Source organism: Nannobrachium achirus, assembly GCF_963921795.1.
Source record: "Nannobrachium achirus genome assembly, chromosome: 14".
In the NCBI taxonomy this organism is placed as follows: Eukaryota; Metazoa; Chordata; class Actinopteri; order Myctophiformes; family Myctophidae; genus Nannobrachium; species Nannobrachium achirus.
The window spans coordinates 25,057,810-25,084,842 of NC_137821.1; the positions used below are offsets into that span (position 1 = coordinate 25,057,810).

At 42.1% G+C, this 27,033-nt stretch overlaps 2 protein-coding genes across 4 annotated transcripts; both read right to left on the bottom strand.

The window, feature by feature from the left end:
• Window positions 1-405: 405 nt before the first annotated feature.
• Window positions 406-3,767, bottom strand: LOC308298738 (large ribosomal subunit protein eL34-like). The gene is made up of 5 exons (XM_080742397.1): window positions 3,736-3,767; window positions 3,176-3,247; window positions 2,934-3,033; window positions 857-960; window positions 406-537 (listed from the first exon to the last, which is right to left on the bottom strand). Exons 2-5 carry the CDS (start codon window positions 3,238-3,240, stop codon window positions 453-455), a joined length of 354 nt encoding a protein of 117 aa, XP_080598523.1. The 5' UTR covers window positions 3,241-3,247; window positions 3,736-3,767; the 3' UTR covers window positions 406-452.
• A 3,289-nt stretch (window positions 3,768-7,056) lies between these two features.
• LOC308298358 (large ribosomal subunit protein eL34) lies at window positions 7,057-13,363 on the bottom strand. Of its 3 annotated transcripts, none has more exons than XR_013962701.1 (6): window positions 13,312-13,363; window positions 12,762-12,833; window positions 12,525-12,624; window positions 10,499-10,602; window positions 9,434-10,137; window positions 7,057-9,331 (listed from the first exon to the last, which is right to left on the bottom strand). XR_013962701.1 is itself a non-coding variant. In XM_080741941.1 (5 exons), exons 2-5 carry the CDS (start codon window positions 12,824-12,826, stop codon window positions 10,053-10,055), a joined length of 354 nt encoding a protein of 117 aa, XP_080598067.1. In that variant the 5' UTR covers window positions 12,827-12,833; window positions 13,312-13,363; the 3' UTR covers window positions 7,057-10,052. The 3 variants fall into 3 exon arrangements, 1 of the variants encoding a protein (XP_080598067.1); XR_013962702.1 differs by having other exon boundaries at window positions 7,057-9,080; window positions 9,242-10,137; XM_080741941.1 differs by having other exon boundaries at window positions 7,057-10,137.
• Between the last annotated feature and the right edge of the window lie 13,670 nt (window positions 13,364-27,033).

Below are 27,033 nucleotides of genomic sequence, written 5' to 3' on the forward strand. Positions count from 1 at the left end.
AATACCATGTGTCAGAAAGCAGGTCAACTAATTTGTAACTGAATGAACAATTTAGTTGAGCATCAGTGAGATGAAAACAATTCATGTTGAACATTTTGACCTCGCTAACATTTGGCATGTTTCAATTCATTCCGAAAGCGTTTACTTTGACAGGGTTAAGGTGAGATCCTGTGCAGGCAGTCAAATCTTTCCTCAATGATCTCGAACCCAATTGTTTCTGTCATTTTCAAACCATCAACTGCCTTCCCTCAACTGTTGCCTCAAAATTGGAAGCACACAATTGTCTAGAATGTTGGGATCACTGTACATTGAGATTAGGATTCACTGGAACAAACATAACTAATTAGAAATGGTGTTTATTGACATTTGGCCATATTGTGTATTTAAAGTAACGACAACCAAGTATTTTTGTTAACAACTGTCAGGGGCATCTTTTATTTAAACAAATACATTTATTTTGCTTTCTGTGCCTGTGCTTGGGCCTTCAGAACCTTGACCACGATTTTCTGCTCCTCAATCAAGAAGGCGCGTTTAATCCTGAAAAGACACAAAACAAAGATTTTACGTCGATGCAGTTGAAATCCAGAAGTTTGGACTACTAGTATATTGACTGAATTCATCTCTATCACTTATGTATCTCAGGATTCAAGGAAAATGAAGGAAGGGGGTCTTCAATTCAACACATTATTTTTTGAGGACACAGGACAGTAAGAAATGTTAAATTATATGTTTGAGACATGACTGGATAACTAACAATTGGACTATACTGCATGAGTTATTTAAGATTCATTTAAACATGCTACCCAAATAATAATAATGAAGTAAAAATCCATGAAGTGGTAAATGTTCCTCATACCTGTCACGCACGCTGCTGGCGCACATGGAGCCACCGTACGCCCGGCTGACGTGCTTCTTGGTCTTGGAGAGCCTCTTCAGCACCTGAGGTCTAACAGCCCGGACCTACAAGACACAAGCACATCCATGTTGAGAACGAGGTGGTGTCGTTCAGATTAGATAAGAGATGATTGATAGCTGATGATAGACAACCGTAATTGAATATGTGATGCACACAGAACAGCTCTCCTGCAGGTTACACACATGTACAACACCACATATTCACATAATGCTACTTTGTGGTGTGGGGATCAATGGGAAGCTGCATTTCCAGACCACTCTTCCACAGCTCATCTCTCCACCCTTTAAACCATTTACACACTTCTTTCAATATCATCCCTCAAATAAGTCCCCACACACACACAGGTCAGAGAGCACTGGCAGACAGTTCTAGCATGACCAATGTTTAACATTTTGTTAAACATTACACTCAGTCTGAATGATGAACAGCCAACATTCAGATGTTCAGTGGCTTTGATGCCGACATGCAGTGATGTTAAACACTGAGCACGGTCTTGCGTCTGATGCATATTAAAGGGCTGTCCATACCATCTCCGACCACCAAACTTCATCGGAAGGGTCCGGTTCAACTACAAAATGACATCACTCACAACTTCCGATAAGCATTACCCCGAAAAGTTTGGTGGTCGGAGACAGTATAGTCAGCCTTTAAGGACATTAAACTGACCAATGACCATTGAAGTTTTACCCTGCTACAACAATCTTCAACATCCTACATATAATTTTAGAGATGAGGTCAGTCACTCAGTCACTCAGTCACAAAATGCATTATACTGCAGTGACCAATACAGCCCAGTAGAGGGCGGAATCATTCCACAACAAAAAGAAAAGAAAGGAGAGTTTGCAGCACATATATTCGAACGGGTAAGGTCTAGTTCCAGCAGACACAGCAATTCTGCACAGACAAACTTTGACAAAGTACGTATTGCTGTTGGGCAGACACAAGGGGAAGTAACATTAAGAGGGGGGCACAAGTTTCAATAACAGCACCCTGAAGCATGATCATCTATGCTTATTTAACAAGTGTACAACCACCAAAATCAATCGCTCGCCAATAATTGATGATATAATATAATAACCTCCCATGGGTACTAACTTACTAAGGACTTAATAAATTGAAAACTGTTTAAACATCACCGATCATAATCTCTGAATCAAAACACTGGTCAATATCCAGCATACATACATGCACACTATTGATGTTTGATCAATGCTTTACATTATGACATGGAACTTCCATGATATGCACAGAGACACCTTGCTAAAGGCTCTGGCACTGATTTCCTATCAAGGTAGAGTGAGTGAGTACTAAGTACACTCACTGACCATCACAAGGTGACAATTAAACAATTGGAACATAGAGACATTAGGGCTCAACATCAATAGCTATGACTGTATAATTTAGAACAGTTATTCTCAAGGCGTTTTCATGTCAAGGATGCACTCAAAGGATTTCTTTCCCCTCCTAGATATAACTTTTATTGTTAGAGCACCCTGGCCTGGAACGGCCCCATTGACTCCTGGCCATGGGGGTCCCCAGACCCACTTTGCAGTGATGCGCATATTCCTTTGAAAGGACACATTAAACTAAGCATCACTGCAACCCGGAGATGCATAAAACTCTTATTCTTTCTGCTATCAGTCATTTTACTGCACCAGCTGAGCTGCATGTGATGGAGTCTCCACAGCTGTGCGTTCTGGCATTATTGATGAAATGATTTTGAACATCTTGTAAATCCATGCTTCTGTCCTTTATTAACTACATACAAGTAACTATTTGCCACCATTCATTTAAATCAAAGTCCTTTGTGATGTGTGATGTTTTCACATTTGATACATGATGCGTGTGTCGTTGCGGGACCCATAAAATAATTCTGGGAACCATTTGAATGACCACCTGTGAGTCCCGGGACCCATTACATTGAAAACCTAGCAACATCAGTACTTTGGCAATCAGATAAATTGTCACAAGTCTCAAATTACAAGGCGTTGTTATATCACATAATTAAATTACTTACTCCACGCAGTCTTCCTGGGCTGATGCCACATCCTGACTTGGGAGCCTTGCCCACCTTCTTAGTGTACAGGTACACAATTTTGTTACCAGGTGTGCGGGACCTGCAAGGAAACGCGTGAAATCACAACGAGTCAAGACGGGCAAAATGATGCTAACGAATCCTTATACCCAAGTTCAATTTAGAGATGATAAAAGAAAACACAAGAATTGTCTACATGTATAAAGAAAGTTGGAGGCACGTACAGCCTGGTCTTGTTAGAACCGGTATTGTAGGACAACCTACGACGGTATGTCAGGCGTTGGACCATCTTGAACCTGATGGAAAACAAACAAAAAGAAGGTTTGAGACATTAGCCGGACTCGGATACATCTGACTGTATACTGTGATGCTACCGGTGTAAATAGCTAGTTGTGTTAGCATGCTTGTTAGCCATCTCCCCCATTAGAGGCAGCTGAGGCACTGGCGTGGAAAACACGATTGAATGGCATTATTCCATACGTCGAGTTAGCTAACGGAGTTTATAAGTGCATTTTGTTGTTTTATTTGTTAGTTAAATACGAATGTGTCAATGGACTGGTAAATGTATTGCCGCGGACGGACGCCACTATTTCGGGGCACCGAGAATCACCACTGGAATTCTATCATTATCGAAGCCAAAAACCCTGTAATATTTACATCAGCACATGCAACGTGTAGTATTATTCCGTACCGTGGCTACAGAATAGTTTTATTTTCTACCAAAACGATAGATTACAATGGATTTGTGAGCAATGTTTTTGGGAGTAAAACGGGGACGCCATACCTGCTATGATCCTAACCGGAAGAGGAAGGGCAAACGTCGGTGTCAAAGTTGAAGTCTCCCCTGGCGGAGTTTTTGCACTCTGCCCCCTACCGTTTTTAATGTATTATTGCATGCAGATGTGGACGTACTGTACTTGGACCTGTATGTTTTTACGCATGTTTCGTGATCTCCGAAATATGGATTTGTGATTGTGTGAGTATTGTATTTCTTTGACCCTTTCTGTACATATAATAATATACAACAATTATTATTACTGGTATTATTATTACCCTTGTGATTATTGCCAATCAAATTTCTCTATCAGGGATATTACTTCACTTTGTTTGTTAGGCTGTTCATGTATTTTAATCTAGTAATAAATGTAGTCATATCATAAGACCCCAGTTTGAGCCAAGTCAATATGTGTGACATATGCAGTTCCCATAGTCTATAAATTAATAACACACTTTTAAAATACTGTAGTAGACACAGTCCCATGAAGGAAACATAACATTTGACATTTTTGTATCATTTATTCTTATTTCATGGTAAGAATAGACAAGGGATAAATCTGTGTTTAATTAGTTTATGATTTATGATGATGTCAGACGTCAGACCACATGAGACAAGCTTGACGTGAGGCATGCACGCACACACAGGAGCTGCAGTTTTTTTTTATAGTAAATGCGACATATGGTTGCAATAATAACTATTATAATGATAATTATTTCTATGACTTATGTATTGTATTTTTTCTTTTTATTCTTTGAAGACCGTACACAGACTTTTGTGACAACTTACAGTAGCAAAGTGCCTTTTTAATGATATACTGTAGCATAGAGTTACGTTTTTTAAATGTTTTGGTGAAATTTATACTATGACATTTTACATGTTCTTTACCATATAGTGTGAATATTAATCTTTTTGAGCGGTGCCAACCGCCTGGCTTTGAGTGTCCCTATGTCTGTAGTACGAGACTGACGTCACACGAGACTAACGTCAAAGAAAGTATGCAGAAACCGACATCGTCACAGCTGATGTCATGAGCAGAACGGCCCATACAAGGAGATATGCACGTGTGTCACCTGTTTCGAATGATATCAACGCACTTAATGCGAAATTCTCACGTGTTTCCAGACGCTTCAATGCAGAGGTATCCGTAGATACCGGATACTGGGTATCCCGGTATCTCACAGTGGATGGTTGAGAAAAAAACAATGAAACAGTGGCTTGATTAGTAGTGAAATGTCGACATCTAGTGGTCAACCTCAGAGGTACACAATAATAAAACCTGAGCTGAATTCCAGCTTCGAACTAGAGGCCATGGATTCTCTGTTCCCCGGTGTAATGCTCCACGCCACAGACCCCGACGGAGCGGCGCGGTATTGGGCGCCGATGACCCCCGTGAGTCGCCACCGAGGCGAGCACTAGCGAGCCGAGTTGCCGCGACGAGCGGTGGGAACGGCGACCAATCCCACTCAGCCGCGTTACCGAGATATGTGCCGTTATGGACAGAATAGTAAATATTCAGTCCCTCACTATCCACGTCTACCCCACTGCACGTCTACCCCACTATCCACGTCAAATATAAATGCACAAAAAAGGAGTCACATCATCCGTTCATTAGCTCAGTCAGTAGAGCACGGATGCAACAAACCCACGGCTTGGGTTGATTCCCGTGAGGGGAATATAATATTCAAGGTGACAGATATCGGCGCATGCGTACATCAAAGTGCACGGAAACAGTATACCCCGTGGATACTCTGTGGATACTCTTTGCATTCAAACGTCTGAGAAATGGTGAAAAAGTCCGATTGAATGGTCTTGTTTGATACCATGCGAAATGAGCACCGCTCACTTCGCACAGGTGCGATTTTTTTACTGTGATGATAGAAAGCACTTTGGCACAGGTTTCTTGCTTTAAGAATACATTTATTACAACTTTAGCGCCATTAGATAGCACAGCAGCAGATCATAAACCAGAAGGACAGAGGACACAGCCAGCCATTAATATTCTTGTTACGTTCAACACAAAATATTCTTTTCAGATTAATGCGCTGCCAGTAAATCTCGTCCTTCCTCTGCAGCCTAGCTACTGACTATATGCCCCTCAGATCAAAATGCCCCGTCACACATCACAGAAGTGCTGCCACAGACATTTACCACTGACATTTGCCAAGCTCATCCAACAGATGGTGAGCTTGGCATTCTTTTAGGGCATACATGGGCAACTGGCAGCACGGGGGCCACATTCGGCCTCAACCTTCACTTAATGCGGCCTGCAGGTTAATATCTGAATGTTACTGATTTCTAGCCGAGTGTTACAATTACAAAAATGCAAACATGACCTGCTTTTTTATGTCCAATGTATTTGTATTTAAGTTCATGAAGTTAACATAAGTATGCATTTTAAATGAATTAAAATTTTTAACTTTCAGGATTCCAATTCAAAAATAGCAAATTATTCAGGATTCCAATTCACAGATCTACAAGCGCAAATGCACCGCACTGTTGTTTGTTTTAAAGACAAAATACAGTGAAATGTTCTTAAAACAAAGGTTTTATCATCTAAAATGTAATCCTAATAGCCCACAGGTTGAGAATGGCTGCTATGTACTTATTGTGAAAGTTGGATATATTTTGAACCATAGCTATAAACAGATAGAATATCCATTTAAAGTCTCAAATCCTATTCCCATGAAACAGAGTAATTACCAAAGAAATGACACCAGAGAATGCCCAAAGTATAGGCTATTTGCAGATTAGAGAGAAGCAGACTGGGTACAGAAAATCTAATGGTAGTCTCTCTCCCACAAGTTTCTCTCTCTGGCAAATTGTACAATCACAGTATATGAATAATAGAAGTTATCACACTTCGGCTCTGACAATGACAGCTGGCCCGGTGGGGCCTCCTCATAGGTGGATAGAGATGGATGGTATCTTGACACGTGCATCCGATTATTGACCATTGGCAAAGTTCATGACCCAGAAGAGCGATGTTGACCCGACTTAACCCATTCAGGCCGGGAACACATTTTGCTGTTTGGGAGGGGCTTACAGTACATGTACAGTATGTAGCAACATATTTGTTTTGTAGGCTAATTTCTGATTTAGCCATATTCTATAGGTTAGGCCTAAATGATGGGCCTGTTGACTTGATTTGGTATCTTATTGTTGCAGAGAGGCAACAACCCTAACACTGCCAGTTATCTTTCTATGGGTAAAGATTATTTGACATGGGAAATGTAATTGTTGACACTTAAACAGTATGTGACAATGTCAGGGCAGAACATGGATAACACATTTTAATAGAGTGAGGAAATGTCATCTCCAATATCGTAAGGCCACTGCAACATTCATTTGACATACACATTTTTTACACAAATCAGTACTTATCAAAGCAGATCCATCAGTTGTCTATTTATGTAGGGATGAAATTCACCCATAGTTTACTTGTCGTCAGCTTCATTGGATTGGTTAAACATCTGTGAGACATTGTGGTGTAACAGTCGTGATAACATCTTGAGAAGAGTCATTATTGATAATTGATAGACATTGAATACCATCCATATGTATATTCAGACATGTTGAAATGTAGTATTGGTAATAATGAATAATGCAAATAATGTATTTGTATAACACTTTTTAACTCATACTGTGCCCGGGCCACAAGGTGCCGCTAGAGTGCCAGACATTTCTGTATAGGCCTTCGCTCTAACATCAGTCTACAGAGGCAGAAGTGCTTTGTGTTTTCACTGCACCCACTGTAATGGATGACGAGAGGAGGAAGTTAGCTAACAGTTAGCTATTAGCTTCTTTATTTTTTAGAAGCCCGATCTGAAGCTATTTTAGTCGCAAAAAAACTATGTCGCTGCACTGGGAACACAGTTCAGAGAAAAAGGTCTCTAAAGATGTGAGTTTGTATTGAAGTGGGCGGCGCGGTGCGGCAGCGTTGCCCGATTACGGGCCGATGTAAACAGTCTCGGCCCCGGCCATGGATGGAAAATTAGAACGGGGCTTTGTTGAGGCCTCCGATTAATTCATTCATTTTATTAAATATCCCGGACTAGTTCGGGATAGGCACCCCGGAATACGTCGCGCTGCCGACAGTATAGATTGAGTTTTTTTGGGGGGGCTCTAAACTTTATTTTAAACCATTTTCAATGGAATAAATCGTCGGACCATCTGGGATCACTCGTTGGAAAGCGTAGGACGAGCCAAGACCACCCACATCTCTACAAAACATTGTATTGGATTGAAATAAAGCCGAACTTGTTCGGGATAGGCACAAAAAGGGTTAAAACATGAGTTACAAAGTGCTGCACAAAAGATGGGACAGAATGAACATTAAAATAGCTAAATAACTCTAATTGGCAATTAACTAACAATTGGAGGAGGAAGCTTAACAAAATATTCCAATCAATAAGATACAATTTCAACGAATGTTCATCATCACTGACCTCTAGAGGTTTAAACACACAATGCACTGTCTGTTAACATTTGATTTGATTAAATCCAGATGTGGCAAGGCCTGGGATTAACCCTTTTTCCACTGGTAGGCCAAAGCTCAAAGACTGAGGTCATTTAATACCACTACCAGTCAGGATTGTGGTGGCCCTAAACAAGATTGTTTGGGCTCAAAACACTCCCAGCACAACCACCAGATCGCGTGCCCGCGCGCACAGCGCGCGCGCACACACACACACACACACACACAGTGTGTGGTAGTGTTGGTAGAATTGAGTACTATTGCTGTGTTGACATGAGATACTTGTGTTGCACTGACTAGTATTGACTGTACACTTTTGTTTGGCACTGCATTGTTAAGTTGTGCTTTGAGTATTGCTATTTGTCTGTGACGTGACACTTACGAGCGTTGAATGTTTCTTGGACACTATTTATATATTCTTCTTTTTTGTGACAGCTTTTTGACACTTTGTTTATATTCTTCTTTTTATTGTGTATTGTGTTGACTGAACAGTTTTTTCTTTTCTTTTTTTAACTTCTTCGTAACTATCTATCTATCTACACATGAAACATGGCTGCTCATCTTCTTGACAGCATCATCACAGAGCTTGATGCCTACATTATTCACATCCCTATGAGTCATCTCCTCAACCCTGCTTGGACTAGTTCCATCTGTCTAGTGCCAGGGAAGGTGTAACAATGAGCAGACGTCTTCATTGGAAATGAATAAAGCTGATCCGCCATCACCAGAGATGACTGAACAGGAGCAGACGTCACAGGAAGAAAGAAAGGCCAAGCGTTCTCAAGAAGTGTGATCTTCTGAGGTGGGAATGTTCACAGGTTTCTCAATTTGTCTGAACAGCTTCCATGACTGTAACAGGCTCCAGAAGTGACTTCACCTATATAGGAGATAGGACACCATTTTTTATTTTGATTATGTCTGTGCGTGTGTGCAAGTGCCCCCCGCCCCCCTAGTGGTTGTGGCCCTAAGCAACCGCATAGACCGCTTATGCCAGCAGCCGGCCCAAGTATATTTACAGTACTCAAGTATTGTACTTACAGCAAGGGTCTTCAACAGGGGGTCCGGGACCCCTAGGGGGTCCTCAGAGTTACAACAGGGGGTCCTCCAAATCTTTCAGTGGTAACCTGGCTAAAGAAAGTAACACCTCTGTAAAGAACCTGGGGGTGATCATTGATGCTGAATTGAATTTCAATACACATTAATCATGCCACAAAGATTGCCTTCTTTCACCTTCGCTGGACGATGCAAAAACGCTGATCCACGCTTTTGTTTTCTCTCGGCTTGATTACTGCAACGCACTTCTCTCTGGTCTGCCAAAGAAAACTACTGACAGACTTCAACTTGTTAAAAATGCGGCAGCCAGAGTTTTAACAAAAACTAAGATAAGAGAACATATTACTCCAGTCTTAGCGTCACTACACTGGCTCCCGGTTGTTTTTAGGATTGATTTTAAAATTATTTTACTTGTTTATAAAGCTCTGTCTGGCACCTTCATACCTCTATGACTGCCTGCATAGATATGTTCCAAACCGCCCACTCAGGTCCTCTAGTGCAGACCTACTTGAGGCGCCAACAATGACAAAAAATATGGTGGAGCAGCTTTCTGCTTCTACGGGCCGACAGCTTAGAATAAACTCCCACTACACCTAAGACAGGCAGCCTCTCTTGCTTTTAGCTGAATGTTTAAATCCCCGTGCTGCTAATTGACGTCCGCACTGTTCTAAAATTGTTCTTCATCTTCTGCTCTGTAAAGCGCTTTGAGCTGCATTTCATGTCATGAAAGGTGCTATACAAATAAAGTATTATTATTATTATTTATTATTATTATTATTATTCAATATAGGGTCATTTATTTAGATTTCTGGCTCTGTGCCTGGGCCTTCAGAACCTTGACAACGATTTTCTGCTCCTCGATCAAGAAGGCGCGTTTAATCCTGAGAAGACACAAAACAAAGATTTAACGTTGATGCAGTTGAAATCCAGAAGTTTGGACTACCAGTATATTGACTGAATTCATCTCTATCACTTATGTATCAACTTGATATCATTGAATGTGTTGCTTAGACAGGACTCAGGATTCAAGGAAAATTAAGGAAGGGGGTCTTCAATTCAACAGTATTTTTTGAGGACACAGGACAGTAAGAAATATTAAATTATATGTTTGAGACATACTGATCATATGACTGGATAGCTAACAATTGGGTTATACTGCATGAGTTGCTTAAGACTCCTTTAAACATGCAACCCAAATAATAATGAAGTAAAAATCCATCAAGTGGTAAATGTTCCTCATACCTGTCACGCACGCACTTGGCGCACATGGAGCCACCGTACGCCCGGCTGACATGCTTCTTGGTCTTGGAGAGCCTCATCAGCACCTGAGGTCTAACAGCCCGGATCTACAAGACACAAGCACATCCATGTTGAGAACAAGGTGGTGTCGTTCAGATTAGATAAGAGATGATTGATAGTTGATGATAGACAACCGTAATTGAATATGTGATGCACACAGAACAGCTCTCCTGCAGGTTACACACATGTACAACACCACATATTCACATAATGCTACTTTGTGGTGTGGGGATCAATGGGAAGCTGCATTTCCAGACCACTCTTCCACAGCTCATCTCTCCACCCCTTAAACAATTTACACACTTATTTCAATATCATCCCTCAAATAAACAAGTCCACACACACACACACACACACACACACACACACACACACACACACACACACACACACACACACACACACACACACACACACACACACACACACACACACACACACACACACACACACAGGTCGGAGAGCACTGGCAGACAGTTCTAGCATGACCAATGTTTAACATTTTGTACAAGGGGACAGATCAAATTGTACAATTTAATATATTTTACAGTTACACCCCTCTACACTCAGTCTGAATGATGGACAACTGCCAACATTCAGATGTTCAGTGGCTTTGATGCTGACATGCAGTGATGTTTAACACTGTGCGCGGTCCTGCATCTGATGAATATTAAAGGGCTGTCGATAACGTCTCCGACCACCAAACTTTTCATCTGAAAGGTCAGAGACAGCATAGACAGCCCTTAAGGACATTAAACTGACCAATGACCATTTAAGCATACACACGTATCCTACTTTACCGTGCTACAATAATCATCAACATTCCAGCAGACAACTTTTACCAAGTACTTATTACTGTTGGGCAGACGTAAGGTGTAACACTTAGAGGGGGGCTCACAAGTTTCAATAACAGCAGCCTGAAGCATGATCATCTCATTTAACAAGTGTACAACCACCAAAATCAATCGCTCGTCAATAATTCATGATATAATAAACTCTGCACAAAAAGAAAGGAAACTTGATTTCGGTCCATTATATCTCCCCTTTAATTATGCCAAATAGTATTGTGATTTGTCGCCTTTACAACAAGGTACAGATTTTAAGGATCTGGCATTTGTGGAATGAGCGACACAGCCAAACGTGTGGGTAGAGCCCCTCAAAAATGTGTCAAAATGGCCTGGCAGGCCTGCAATACTGTTCTTTTGGTGTTCACCTTTGTTGCTTGGTTCATTGAATGATTGCACTCCCTCCCACAATAATAAAGAAAAGAAACACATATTGGCCATTTTTACACTTTGTTAATTTTAAGCTCAGTGTCAGGGAAGCCCAAAACGAGAGTAAATGCCAGCAGAACAGTATTGCATTAAATTTTGGTAGGCACTACCCACATGTTTGGCTGTGTAGCTCATGCCTTGAATGCCTGATGCTTACAAGCTGTACCTCGTTGTAAAGGTGACGAATCAACAATAAAAATAATGATAAAACAATACAAATTGGTATTATTAAAGTGGATATATAACGGACCGAAGTCAGGTTTCCTTTCTTTTTGTGCTTAGTTTAGTTAATATAGGGACCCACAACGACCACCCATGGGTACCAAGAACTCACTAAATTGAATACTGTTAAAACATCACTGTTCATAACCTCTGTATAAAAACACTGGTCAATATCCAGCATATATGCACGTTGCACACTATTGATGTTTGATCAATGCTTTTCATTATGACATGGAACTTCCATGATATGCACAGACTACAGAGACACCTTGCTAAAGGGCCAAGGCTCTGGCACTGAATTCCTATCAAGGTGATAATTAAACACTTGGAACATAGAAACATTAAGGCTCAACATTAATAGCTATGACAGAATAATGTATAACAGTGTTTCTCAAGGCGTTTTCAGGTCAGGGACCCACTCAAAAAGGATTTCTTTCCCCAAGGCGTTGTTATAACACAAATAAATGACTTACTCCGCGCAGTCTTCCTGGGCAGATGCCACATCCTGACTTGGGAGCCTTGCCCACCTTCTTAGTGTACAGGTACACGATACGGTTACCAGGTGTGCGGGACCTGCAAGGAAATGCATGAAATCACAACGAGTCAAGACGAGCAAAAATGATGCTAATGAATCATTATACCCAAGTTCAATTCAGAGATAAAGAAAACAAGAGTTAAATCAATGTATTAATTAAGTGTGAGGCACGTACAGCCTGGTCTTGTTTGAAGCGGTATTGTAGGACAACCTACGACGGTAAGTCAGGCGTTGGACCATCTTGAACCTGATGGAAAACAAACAAAAACAAGGTTTTAGACATTAGCCGGACTCGGATACATCTGACTGTATACTGTGATGCTACCGGTGTAAACATGGGTGTAAACAGCTAGTTGTTAGTAGCTTGTTAGCCATCTCCCCCATTAGAGGCAGCTGAGGCACTGGCGTGGAAAACATGATTGAATGGCATTATTTCAGACGTGGAGTTAGCTTACGGAGTTATAAATGCATGTGTTGTTTTATTTGTTGTTTAAATACGAGCGTGTGAATGGTAAATGTATCGTCGCGGACGGACGCCACTATTTCGGAGCACCGAGAATCACCACTGGAATTCTATCATTATCGAAGCCAAAAACCTGTAATATTTACATCAGAACATGCAACGTGTATTATTATTCCGTACCGTGGCTACGGAATAGTTTTAAACGATAGATTACAATGGATTTGTGTGCAATGTTTTTGGGAGTCAAACGGGGACGTCATACCTGCTTTGGGGAGAGTGTTTTCTGCGGGTGATTCAGTCCGAGTGTATCAAAGGCGTGTATCAAAAAAGCATCCCGCTGCGGCCAGTGGAGAGTCTGGAGACGCCCCTCTCGATCCGCTTGCCAAAGCCCGTTGCCTTGTCAACAACTCCCGACACGTTATTATCTTGAGTATGACAACATAAAACATGAAACATAACATTTGCCATTTTTGTATTATATTTCATGGTAAGAATACCAGACAATTGGGAGACATAAATCTGTTGCGTAAAAAAAAGAAAAGAAAAAGAAAACAAGGTAATTGTTTATGAAATATTTATGAATATGGCAAGTAGATAGACAGAACACTAGGTGGCAGTAGAATATTATACCACTTGTCTACAGCAACATTGCACATTGTCCCATAATATAACTGTCAAAATTGTAAACTGTAAACATAACTTTGAAAGCTTTCTATTTGTCAACCATAATGTTTAAAGTGACGTTTATGAATACATCTGTGTGGTTGCTTCAGCAGCTGTTTATTATATAAAAAAGTTACAGTTAGTATAGTTGTGTACATCTTTGTAATGATATTGTATTTATTTTTTTAATATGTATATGTATTTTAAAGCTGCACTATGTAACTACTTTCCTCTTCTATGCCAGATTTTATAGCTGGTTTCCTGCGCAAGTGCTGAAATCTTTACCATTGAGCTGAGCTGCCTGCTTGCTCCAGGGAAAGGTCGACCTAAAACAAACTCGACCCAAACTCGTTTCCCAACGAGTCTGTGGCCTTAAGCTTGATGCAGAATAGACCGAAATCTAATCTTTGCTTCTGGGGTCCCTGGAACAAAATATTTTGCGATAGGGGTTCATCCGTGGAACAAAATATTTTGAGATGGGGGTCCGCGGCCAAAAACACATTTCGGGGGTCCACCACTGATAGGCACATTCTACAAATGTCTTCTAAATATAACAGTTTTCTGAAAATAAACTTATGTTGCTATCATTGTTTCTCAAACTTTGTCATGTCAAGGGCCACGGACCCCCATCGCGAAATATTTTGTTCCAGGGACCCCCAGCAGCAAAGATTTGATTTTTGGTCTATTCTGCATCTAGCTTAAAGGTCCTACACCATGCATTTAAAAATAATTTATATAACACTGTTTGTGTCCCAAAAACGTTTTTGAAAAGGTTTGAGGCTAAATTACCACTCCTGAATACAGAGCCCCTGTCATTTCTGCCTGGCTTTCAGAGCATTTTCAGCTGCAGTACCACCTTGTCCTGAGTGGGAGGACTGCGCTATTGAGCCAGTTTTGGCCCCACACTCCTCCCCACCTCCTGCTCAGCAGGCCTGCCCACCCCTCCCCAACCCTCTCCCAGCTCCTCCTTCCTGCCTCCTTCTCAGGCCTGCCCACCCCTCCCCAACCCTCTCCCAGCTCCTCATGCCTCCTTCTCAGGCCTTGTGACATCACAAATCTGACCTTTCACAATCAGGACCGTTCTGAGACATGCTAACATAGATCTGCCCATAAACTGAGAAAGACACAATGGTCAGAAATAGGACTTTGTGAGGATAGAAGTTGCTGGTGGGACACCAAGAAAATACATAAAAATTGGAAAAATGTAAATTCATGGTGTAGTCCCTTTAAGGCCACAGACCCGTTGGGAAACGTGCGGTCGTGCAAATGAGAATGAGGTCGACTTTGTTTTAGGTCGACCTTTCCTCCTACCGCTCCAGGTATCAATTTAATCTTGACCATAGAATAGACCTGACCTTTGACACAATCTAAACGTTGCAATAGAAGAGGAGGAAGACCAAATACAACGACTCAAATTATTATTGTTATTATACCATAATGCAGGCATTGACACTAAGGCTTGCCCACCTGCCCCCGGCAGGTAAATACAACTTTGGGGCAGGTGAAGTTTGCTTTCAGGTTGCCCTACCGGGCAAGTCTCATTTGAGAGGGGACGCAACCGTCTATAAACACAACACAAGATATCTGTCTAAACACCTGAACGTGGCCAGAGCGCTCTGTCTTCTGGTCTGTGGAATGTAAAATAAGAGCACTGTTTACCTATAATATGCTGTTTTTACTGTTGCTACACTTAAAATGTAAAATAACAAGTGTGAAACCATATTCAATCATAGCTATGTACTACAGTATGTAGGTATTTGGTATTGAGTATTGAGGTACAGTATGCCATTTTTTATTACACAGCCCCAGAAGGTAAATAAATAAGTGTTAAATTGAGCGGTAATTAAAATCTTAACTATTTACTTTTAGGGCAAGTGGGCATGACTTTTGGGCAAGTAGTGTGCTCAAGTGCCTCTGAGACCTTAGTGTTAACCCCTGCCGTAATGCCACTTTAACGACAGTATAAGATGACTTTTTCATCTTTTTATACAACATCAGATTATAGTAGCCTATGACATAAAAGAGAAGTAATTTGAAAGTGTCTTGAAGATATGGCATAGCATATTATGACAGGTTTTACATTTTTAATGGCATAGTGATAGTAGTGTGATATTTTCTTTCTCTTTTTGACCACCCGATCCCCAAGTTTTCATCCCATAGATTGGGATGAAATCAGCAGCACATTATCCTATAGCTATGGCCGGTTTGGGCCCAATCGCCCCAGTTAGTTGGGGCTTTGGGTCGTTTATTAGCCTTTCCTAACGCTGATAGAATGTGTTGTTTGGGGCAGATCAGCCTTCATTATGGGCAACTCGGTCACGTGACCGATGTCATCATGTTGGCGGTGGTTCGAATCTACTTGATTTTCTGAAATGATTTCCACCCCTTTTTTAATCCCAAAAGCTTTCCTGTGGCATTTTCGTGCCGACGTCTTTATTAGTATCAATACAAATCCAACCCAATGTTTTATAACCACAATTGTGACGTGGTTATTCCTCTGGTTGATTCCCGCACGGCCTGTGGGCCACGGGATCAATAAAGGAATCTATCTACCAATCAGTCAAGTCTGTACAACACGGCTTTTTAATGTACAGTACTTTTTTTTTTTTTTTAAATCGTTTTCGTACGTGTCAGCGTGTATTATGACATTCCAATTCTAATTTTAACATGTTAGATAGTGGTCAGTGCTGGTGGCTCTAAGAATTTTTGCCTCTTACCAAATGCAAATGGTAAGGCAGGTTCGAATCCGGGAGAGGAAAGAGGTGGTCATTTAATGATTTGACTGCAGCGTCTCTGCATTGGCTTTTTTTTTGCTTAAAAGTACATTTGATATAACTAATATGTATAAATAATGTAAATATAAATAGATAATTGCGACCGTAGGTCGCATTTACTACCAAAACCTCCACCGGCTGTCCGTCTGTCTGTCTGTGAGTCAGTCACACTTTTGCCCTGCTCATATCTCCACAACCGTTGCTCCCATCCATGCCACATTTTGCACACACACTCCTTACCTGCCAAACTACAACCTCCAAGGACCCCCGGAGCTTCAGGGACCCCCAGGTCCCTGGGGGACCCCAGGTGTAAAAAATGACCAAATGTGCAAAAATGACCAAATGACCACCCCAACGGGGCTGCTCACGGGGAATTCCTGGGGACCACCCACTCCTGCTGCTCCAGAACAGATGCAAAAGTGGTGACGCCCCCAGTGGAGGACCCCCTCCACTGCAGCTCACATAAAATGCCGTAACTCGGCCTAGGAGCGTCCGGGAGAGCCGGGGCCGGTACCTATTCGTCCGCCAAGGCAACGCGGAGACCCCACCCCTCATTTCTCACATGGCCCTCTTCTAGCGCCACCTTCAGGCCGATTTTTAAAACACATTTTTGGCCACTGCTCCTACAGTTTTGGCCCTAAAATCACACAAATTGCTACACAGTATGTCTACACTCATCCCATCAACATGAATCTGTCCCATATAGCGCCACCTTCAGGCCGATTTTTAAAAACACATCTTTGGACACTGCTCCTACAAAGATTTTGCCCTAAAATCACGAAAATCACTACACAGTATGTCTACACTCATGTCATCAACATGGATCAGGAAGATTTTGGAAAAACACATTTTTGCCCTATTTGTGGAGATAAGTGACCTACGGTCGCTTATCTCCCGATTAGGGAGTCTTACTGGTTAGATATAAATGCAAGCAAGCTGTGACCCTTGTTTGGAATGTTATGTGTCTGTCATTCAATATGAGTTTTTATAAGAGGCTTAATAACTTTTATTCTCAATTTACCATATTGTTAAATGGTGCATTGATCTACTAAGACTATTATTATAAGTGAGCTTGTAGATCAGCTATTTTTGGCAAATAGATTTGGTAGAGAGTGAAAAAAGTATCAAGTACGTATATTATTGCGACCGTCAGGTCGCAGTTACTATCAAAACCTCCACCGGCTGTCTGTCCGTCCGTCAGTCCGTCCACCAGTCTGTCACGTCACGTCACGTCACGTCACGTCACGTCACGTCACGTCACACTTTTGCCCTACTCATATCTCCGCCATCGTTGCCCCTATCCATGTGAAATTTTACACACACACTCCTTGCCTGCCAAACCACAACCTTCAGGACCCCCGGACCTCCACGGACCCCCAGGGACCCCCAGGGACCCCCTGCCACCGCCGCCAAATAGTGCAAACATGAACAAATCGATCAACGATACAGAGAATATTAGAGAAGACGATGAGAACCATGTAGAGTCAATTGTTGTGACCGTCAGGTCACAGTTACTATCAAAACCTCCATCGCCTGTCTGTCTGTCCGTCCGTCCGTCCGTCCGTCCGTCCGTCCGTCCGTCCGTCTGTCTGTCTGTCTCTCTCTCTCTCTCTCACGTCTCTCTCTCAATTTTTGGGCTAAAATTGGAACGATACAGAGAATATTAGTGAACCGCGATGAGAACCATGTAGAGCCAATTTTAGCACCACTTTACCACTAAGGCTGATAGAGACGTACCACATATCAAATGAAAGGTAATGAGGAGCTATGAATATAGGACTTGGTTGCAAATGGCTCCGCCCCTTCCTGTGGACGCGACACCCCTAAAAAGGTGCGCTGAATCTGAATATACAGGTTTTATTTCAATCGAGTAACAGGAAGTGCCTCAAATAGCCACTTCCTGGTGTGTTTTAGGTAGTTCCGGGTCACTAGGTGTTCCGGTATATTTTTTATCCAAAACTACATGTAATTTTAAGCCTCAGGTCGACACTCAGTAAACCAATATTTCTATTGTGATTTTCTAGTAATTAAAAGAAGGCTAAACCTAGCGTCGCACCGGGAATGTCGCACAGAAACGAAAAACATATCCACGCGTGCATCTCAATGCACTCTACAACATATTAAAAGTTGAGCCCATGAGATGCATCGGTTCGTGAACCAACGCCAACCCTAGTTAGCCTAGGGTTAGCCTTTTAGCCTTAACAACTCAAAGACGATAAGACGTCAGAACTCGGTTCTGAGATATGTTGTAGTGCTCTCCGAGACGAACGTTTTGATGTCTCACATGTTCCTCTACAACCTTCTTTCCCCTGGGATCTCCAATTTCACAAGGCTCATAGAGTCTATAGCCCTTAGAGGGCTTTGGCCAGCACGCCAAAGATATCAATCTCCTCACAGGAGTGTATGTGTGCGAGGAGAGTTATATAGGCGCGTTCATCTCTGCGAGACGAACACGCTGATGTGTGTGTCATCTCCCTACGATGTTCCTGTACGGAGTGAACGCTAACCCTAGTTGGAATTAGAGTTATCTCCCTAGGGGTCGCTCAGAAATGAAACACACATCAGCGCGTTCGTCTCGGTGAGCGGATCAAGAATCTGTTTGCCTTTTGTCTCTACGCCCTCTAGAACCCGCGCTAGCCCTTCTAGGAGTGTTAGAAACGGACCGAAAGATTTTCACACAACGGGACCAGCACCAACGGACTTGGCGTCAAAAAGTAAGTCGGAATAAGTGTTTTTTATCCAAAAAAATGTGTCATCGTGTTCGTGGCGCGCAAATTTCGTGTCTTTTTCGCAAACGGAAAGGGTTTAAAGTGTCGGAGAGACACGAAACCAATTCCGTTGGATCGGGCATCCTTCAAACATGAAAAGTGTGCCCTGCCTGAAACAGAAGGATTTTTTTTTTATTTTCTATTGATTTTTAGGACAGAGGGCCCGTTTTGAAGCCTAGATTGACCTTTCCTTGACCTTTGGAGTTAGGAGCGTTGTATAGACACGAGACCGGGTTAGTTGGATTCAGCGTCAAAAGGCGAGTCAGAATAAAGTGTAACTTGCACCGAACTTTGATACTTTAATTTACAGCCCCCCCGGACAGACAGGCGATGGAGGTTTTGATAGTAACTGCGACCTGACGGTCGCAATAATATACGTACTTGATACTTTTTTCACTCTCTACTTCTTCCTGATCCATGTTGATGACATGAGTGTAGACATACTGTGTAGTGATTTTCGTGATTTTAGGGCAAAATCTGTAGGAGCAGTGTCCAAAGATGTGTTTTTAAAAATCGGCCTGAAGGTGGCGCTATATGGGACAGAGTCATGTTGATGGGATGAGTGTAGACATACTGTGTAGCAATTTGTGTGATTTTAGGGCCAAAACTGTAGGAGCAGTGGCCAAAAATGTGTTTTAAAAATCGGCCTGAAGGTGGCGCTAGAAGAGGGCCATGTGAGAAATGAGGGGTGGGGTCTCCGCGTTGCCTTGGCGGACGAATAGGTACCGGCCCCGGCTCTCCCGGACGCTCCTAGGCCGAGTTACGGCATTTTATGTGAGCTGCAGTGGAGGGGGTCCTCCACTGGGGGCGTCACCACTTTTGCATCTGTTCTGGAGCAGCAGGAGTGGGTGGTCCCCAGGAATTCCCCGTGAGCAGCCCCGTTGGGGTGGTCATTTGGTCATTTTTGCACATTTGGTCATTTTTTACACCTGGGGGTCCCCCAGGGACCTGGGGGTCCCTGAAGCTCCGGGGGTCCTTGGAGGTTGTAGTTTGGCAGGTAAGGAGTGTGTGTGCAAAATGTGGCATGGATGGGGGCAACGGTTGTGGAGATATGAGCAGGGCAAAAGTGTGATTGACTCACAGACAGACAGACGGACAGCCGGTGGAGGTTTTGGTAGTAAATGCGACCTACGGTCGCAATTATCTATTTATATTTACATTATTTATACATATTAGTTATATCAAATGTACTTTTAAGCAAAAAAAAAGCCAATGCAGAGACACTGCAGTCAAATCATTAAATGACCACCTCTTTCCTCTCCCGGATTCGAACCTGCCTTACCATTTGCATTTGGTAAGAGGCAAAAATCCTTAGAGCCAACAGCACTGACCACTTCACTATCTAACATGTTAAAATTAGAATTGGAATGTCATAATACAGGCTGACACGTACGAAAACGATTAAAAAAAAAAAAAAGTACTGTACATTAAAAAGCCGTGTTGTACAGACTTGACTGATTGGTAGATAGATTCCTTTATTGATCCCGTGGCCCACAGGCCGTGGGGCGGTGCGGGAATCAACCAGAGGAATAACCACGTCACAATTGTGGTTATAAAACATTGGGTTGGATTTGTATTGATACTAATAAAGACGTCGGCACGAAAATGCCACAGGAAAGCTTTTGGGATTAAAAAAGGGGTGGAAATCATTTCAGAAAATCAAGTAGATTCGAACCACCGCCAACATGATGACATCGGTCACGTGACCGAGTTGCCCATAATGAAGGCTGATCTGCCCCAAACAACACATTCTATCAGCGTTAGGAAAGGCTAATAAACGACCCAAAGCCCCAACTAACTGGGGCGATTGGGCCCAAACCGGCCATAGCTATAGGATAATGTGCTGCTGATTTCATCCCAATCTATGGGATGAAAACGTGGGGATCGGTTTGACAATGTAGCATCAGCATGGCCTTTTTATTGTTTCTAACTAGAAAAAGTGCTCCTCTGAGCACAGGTCTCCGCCAGGCCATATTTGGAATTCAGTCATGTTGAGTCAATATGTTGATTTGTGTAGATAGAATATAGTTTTGTGTTTGAGTTACTGTTCGTGATTTGAGGCTTTTTGATCAAAACAAGCCACTAGATGCCAATCTTAGCCTTTCAGGATGGACTAGGATAGACAGATCCGTCTTGATCACATGATTATAGAGAAAACGCTAATAAATAGCTTCAATTTGGGAAAAAATGAATTTGGGCTTAGTCACGGTCTGTATAATGCTAATGGCCAATGGCATGTGAAAATTGGGATCAAGCGAGTGAATAGATAAAGGTGAAAATGCATTGTGTGACTGACCTACTGACCTACTGACTTCTCTATTTATCTGATAGATAATGTGTACCGATTGGGTGATATTTGTCCAAAATAATGTAGGAGTAAGATAGGCCTCCTATAGTGACGCTATAACTGGACAATTTGAAAACATTGGAGCAGAGGTTCTGCTCTGGTCTCAAGGTTTTGAGGTTTCACATCATTCAGGCTAACAGTGGTAGAGATTCCTGGTTGGTTGTTTAAGTTGGCCAAAATGTGTCCATATTTTCCCAAATCCGGAGATGACGTCAAACATCTATTGTGACAGACGTCATAGACCACACGCACACATAGGAGCTGCAGGTTTTTAAAGTAAATGCCACATATGGTCGCAATATTAACAACTATTATAATGATAATTATTTCTTATTAATTTCTTATTAATTGTTTTACAACATGTATTGTATTTTTTCTTTTTATTCTCTGAAGACCGGCTTTTGTGACAACTTACAGTATCACGTTTTGTAAATGTTTTGGTGACATTTATACTATGACTTTACATTTTCTTTACCATATAGTGTGTATGTTAATCTTTTTGAGTGGTGCCAACCGCTCCTACGTTTGGCTTTGTGTGTCCCTAATATGTCCGTAGTACGAGACTGACGCCACACAAGACTAATGTCAAAGAAAGTATACGCAGAAACCGACATCACCACAGCTGATGTCATGGACAGAACAGCCCATATAAGGAGATTATGCACGTGTAGCCTCGGAAACCCAGACTTTTATTTTGGTGATAGGAAGAATAAAATGCACGTGTGTCTTGTTTGATACCATGCGAAATGAGCACCGCTCACTTCGCACAGGTGCAATACTTTTACTGTGATAGAAAGCACTTTGGCACAGGTTTCTTGCTTTAAGAATACATTTATTACATCTTTAGCGCCATTAGATGGCACAGCAGCAGATCATAAACCAGAAGGACAGAGGACAGAGAGAGGACAGAGGACACAGCCAGCCATTAATATTCTTGTTACGTTGAACACAAAATATTCTTTCCAGATTAATGCGCTGCCAGTAAATCTCGTCCTTCCTCTGCAGCCTAGCTACTGACTATATGCCCCTCAGATCAAAATGCCCCGTCACACATCACAGAAGTGCTGCCACAGACATTTACCACTGACATTTGCCAAGCTCCTCCAACAGATGGTGAGCTTGGCATTCTTTTAGGGCATACATGGGCAACTGGCAGCACGGGGGCCACATTCGGCCTCCACCTTCACTTAATGCAGCCTGCAGGTTAATATCTGAATATATTATAGATTTCTAGCCGTGTTACAATTACAAACATGCAAACATGACCTGCTTTTTTATGTCCAATGTATTTGTATTTAAGTTCATGAAGTTAACATAAGTATAACTAAATGCATTTGAAATTAATTACAATTTTACATTTTCAGGATTCCAATTCACAGATCTACAAGCTTCAAATGCACCGCACTGTTGTTTGTTTTAAAGACAAAATACAGTGAAATGTTCTTAAAACAAAGGTTTTATCATCTAAAATGTAATCCTAATGGCCCACAGGTTGAGAATGGCTGCTATGTACTTATTGTGAAAGTTGTTGGATATATTTTGAACGACCATAACTATAAACAGATCCATATCCATATCCATTTAAAGTCTCAAATCCTATTCCCATGAAACAGAGTAATTCACAAAGAAATAACACCAGAGAATGCCCAAAGTATAGGCTATGTGTAGATTAGAGAGAAGCAGACTGGGTACAAGTACAGAAAATCTAATGGTATCTCTCTCCCACAAGTTTCTCTCTCTGGCAAATTATACAATCACAGTATACAGGTATATGCATAATAGAAATTGTTATCACACTTCGGCTCTGACGATGACAGCTGGCCCGGTGGGGCCTCCTCATAGGTGGATAGAGAATATGGCGAGGATGAGCAGGATGGTATCTTGACACGTGCATCCGATTATTGACCATTGGCAAAGTTCATGACCCAGGAAGAGATGTTGACCCGACTTAAGATGGGCCTGTTGACTTGATTTGTTATCTCTGTTATTGTTGCAGAGATGCAACAACAACCCTAACACTTCCAGTTATCTTTCTACGGGTAAAGATTATTTGACCATCTCTTCAATATCGTAAGGCCACTGCAACATTCATTTTACATTTTTTACACAAATCAGTACAATTATCAAAGCAGATCCACCAGTTGTCTATTTATGTAGGGATGAAATTCACCCATAGAGTTTACTTGTCGTCAGATTCATTGGATTGGTTAAACATCTGTGAGACATTGTGGTGTAACAGTCGTGATAACATCTTGAGAAGAGTCATTATTGATTGATAGACATTGAATACCATCCATATGTATATTCAGACATGTTGAAATGTAGTATTAGTAATAATGAATATTTTTAAAACATGAGTTAAGTGCTGCACAAAAGATGGGACAGAATGAACATTAAAATAGCGAAATAATTAACAAACAATTAGAGGAGGATGCTTGACAATATATTCCAATAACCATAGAAGGTTGTTCATCATTTGAAATACTGACCTCTAGAGGTTTAAATGCACAATGCAGTTAAAATTTGATTTGATTAGATCCAGATGTGGCAAGGCCTGGGATTAACCCTTTTTCCACTGGTAGGCCAAAGCTCAAAGACTGAGGTCATTTAATACCACTACCAGTCAGGATTAGCCCTATTCACGGCCCGCCCACTCAGCATCCCCCTGGTGCTGAAGTCACGTTTTGAAGGGTAAATTTGCTAAATAGAGTTAACACAGAAATCGCAAATTTAATGCAATTTCCGAATAGTAAAGTATAAAATACGGCTAGCATGATCAAGAACACAAGATAGTAAAAGGCGGCTTCCGGGAAGATGGCGGATGGAGTAACAGCCTGAAAAGCAAGCTCCCCGAAAGTCGGAAAATAATCTATGCAAAACAACATGTAAGATAAAAACATTTAAAAAAAAAAAGTGTGTGGAAGAAGCTAGGGCGACTCTAGAACCGGTAAAAAACACATAGTGGTGCTTAAAAACAAGTATTTGAGAGAAATAAGAAGAAGCTAAGATGGCGACAGCCGAGCAAATGGCGGAGGTGATCAGAGGACTCGCTGACATCAAACAAAACATGGAAACTTTTAGACAAGAAGTGAGACAAGACTTTGTAAAGTTGAAAGAAGAAATAAGGAGAGAGAACCAAGAAGAAATAAGGATTCTAAAAGAAGAAATGGACACGCAGCAGCAGAAGGTGAGCGGAGAGATGGAGGAACGAAAAGCGGAGATAGCGGAGGTCCAAAGCCGAGTGTCAGCAACGGAGGAGTGGCAAGTAGAGGTGAGCGAGTCGGTGGAATACCTGGAGGATCGGGTGAGGAGACTACAAGAAAGGCTGCTGGACATGCAATCGCGGCAAATGAGAAACAATATAAGGCTGTTCAATTGTCCAGAAACAGCAGAAGACGGGACAAACATGGTTGACTTCATAGAGCAACTGTTGTGGGCTGAACTCGACCTACCAGAGGACACGGAGCTACAGATCATGCGAGCCCACCGAGCCCTGACGCGAAAACCTCGGGACGACGCGGCTTCCCCACGCTCGATCATTATCAACTTCCACAGATTTGATGTAAAGGAGTTGGTTCTCAGAAAGGCGTGGGCTAAAGAAACAAAGGTGGCCGGGAAGAGGCTCGGATGGGACCATGACTACCCACCAGAAGTGGTCAAACTTAGAAAGGAGTATGTGCCAATTAAACGGCTGTTAAAACAAGAAAAAATCACGTTTCAATCGCCATATACAAAGCTAAGAGTCCAGTGGGACGACGGAACGAAGGTGTATACGTCCGCGGCAGAAGCAGCGAGGGATATCCGAGCCAGAGGCTACAGGGAGAGGACAACACCGCGGACACGGGCACCAGAATCGACGGCGCTGGGCGAGGAGACGACGCAGGATACGGAGAAGATGCAGGACGAGGGGGCGCAGCAAGAACCGGGAACGGAGAGGACGGCTGACACGGCGATGGAGAAGGACAGACGAAGGAAGGAAAACGTGGAGAGATGGCAGCGTGTGTTGAGGAGAAAGACGGGAGAAGAAAAAAGAGGAATGTTGAAAAAGGGGAAAGACAGGAGGCAAGAACAGTCAAAGAATTGGCACAGTGGCCCCCAGCTTGTGCGCCTGAGGACACCACCACCGCCGCCACCACCATCAACGACACCACCAACAACAACAACAACACAGACACGGGTCGTAGACCCGGCGGCGGGGGACGTGGAGGTGTCGCTGGAGACGGGAGCAGAGACGACAGGCGAGGCGGCGATGGACGAGAGACGGAGGAAGGAGGAGGTAGAGAGATGGCAGCGAGTATTGAGGAAGAAGACGGGAGAGAAAAGTGGAACGGTGGAAAAAGTGAAAGAAAGAGACAAGAACAGATAAAAAAGTGAGTGCGGGCACCGCATGCTAAAGGACAAGGGGAATCTAGAGTTGCAATAGAAGCATATTTGAATGACAGACGGGACCGACGAGGGGATGTTTAGTTTAGGGGGATTGTGTAGTTTTTGATATGTTTGTTGTTTTGTTTTTTTTACTCTTCTGTGTAGTTGGCTAGACGCTGGAAGGACCCAAGAGTAGGGAATATTTTCAGGTCTAGAGAGGGGGCCCTGTCCATGATGGGGACAAACCCCTCAGTTTAGTTAGAGAGGGTAGGGGGTAGTCGCCCCTAGGTCGAAGTCCTGTGTGTGTGTGTGTGTGTGTGTGTGTTTGTGTAGTGTAGTAGTTTGTTTGTGAGTGCAGGGTTGTTAGGGTTACTTTTAAAAAGGAATCCCCTACAGTTACAAGTTATTTGCAAAGATAATGTAGTCAGTAACGTAATCTGATTATCACAATTTAAAAAGTAACTACTAGTTACTTTCAGTTACTTTTGGATTACTGTTTAGCAAAACTCTTTAATTAAATAAAACAAGTTTTACCATTGATAACTAGACAAGAATATTGAGCCAATGAAATTAGGAAAAGGACAACAGAATTTTACATAAGCGAAGTGGCAGTACTTTACGCTGATTCGACTTGATTATTTTATTGCTTGGCGTTATAACTTATTTGTAAAATTGATGAGGGTAAGGGGAGAATGTAATCCAGCATGTAACCCCCATCATTCAGATCCGTTACTGTAATCCAGATTACACATTTTAAAATGTAACCTGAGACTTTACAAGTTACCTGTTTTTTTGTAATCTGATTACGTAATCCCGTTACATGTAATCCGTTACTTAACAACCCTGTGTGAGTGCGTGTATGGCATGACATTTGGATGTTAGCATTATATTGGACATAAACAGGTAGAACAGATGAGGGGAGATAAGTGAATAACTGATGGTTAATATTATGGGAATTATTTGAACAAAGGATGGTTAACAAGATGTGTATAGTGTCAATGAATGTAAATGTGATTAACTCTCCAGTATAAGGAGAAAGGGTATAACGACGGATATGATGGTGGAAA

Bases quoted from the DNA above. Each gene is read 5' to 3' on its own strand.
- LOC308298738 (XM_080742397.1), bottom strand. From the start codon at position 3,240: ATGGTCCAACGCCTGACATACCGTCGTAGGTTGTCCTACAATACCGGT. The intron at 3,034-3,175 runs GTACGTGCCTCC...GTTTCCTTGCAG, and splicing joins GGTTCTAACAAGACCAGGCT to GTCCCGCACACCTGGTAACA. The intron at 961-2,933 runs GTAAGTAATTTA...TGTGTCTTGTAG, and splicing joins GCCCAGGAAGACTGCGTGGA to GTCCGGGCTGTTAGACCTCA.
- LOC308298358 (XM_080741941.1), bottom strand. From the start codon at position 12,826: ATGGTCCAACGCCTGACTTACCGTCGTAGGTTGTCCTACAATACCGCT. The intron at 12,625-12,761 runs GTACGTGCCTCA...ATTTCCTTGCAG, and splicing joins GCTTCAAACAAGACCAGGCT to GTCCCGCACACCTGGTAACC. The intron at 10,138-10,498 runs GTATGAGGAACA...GTGTCTTCTCAG, and splicing joins GCCAAGTGCGTGCGTGACAG to GATTAAACGCGCCTTCTTGA.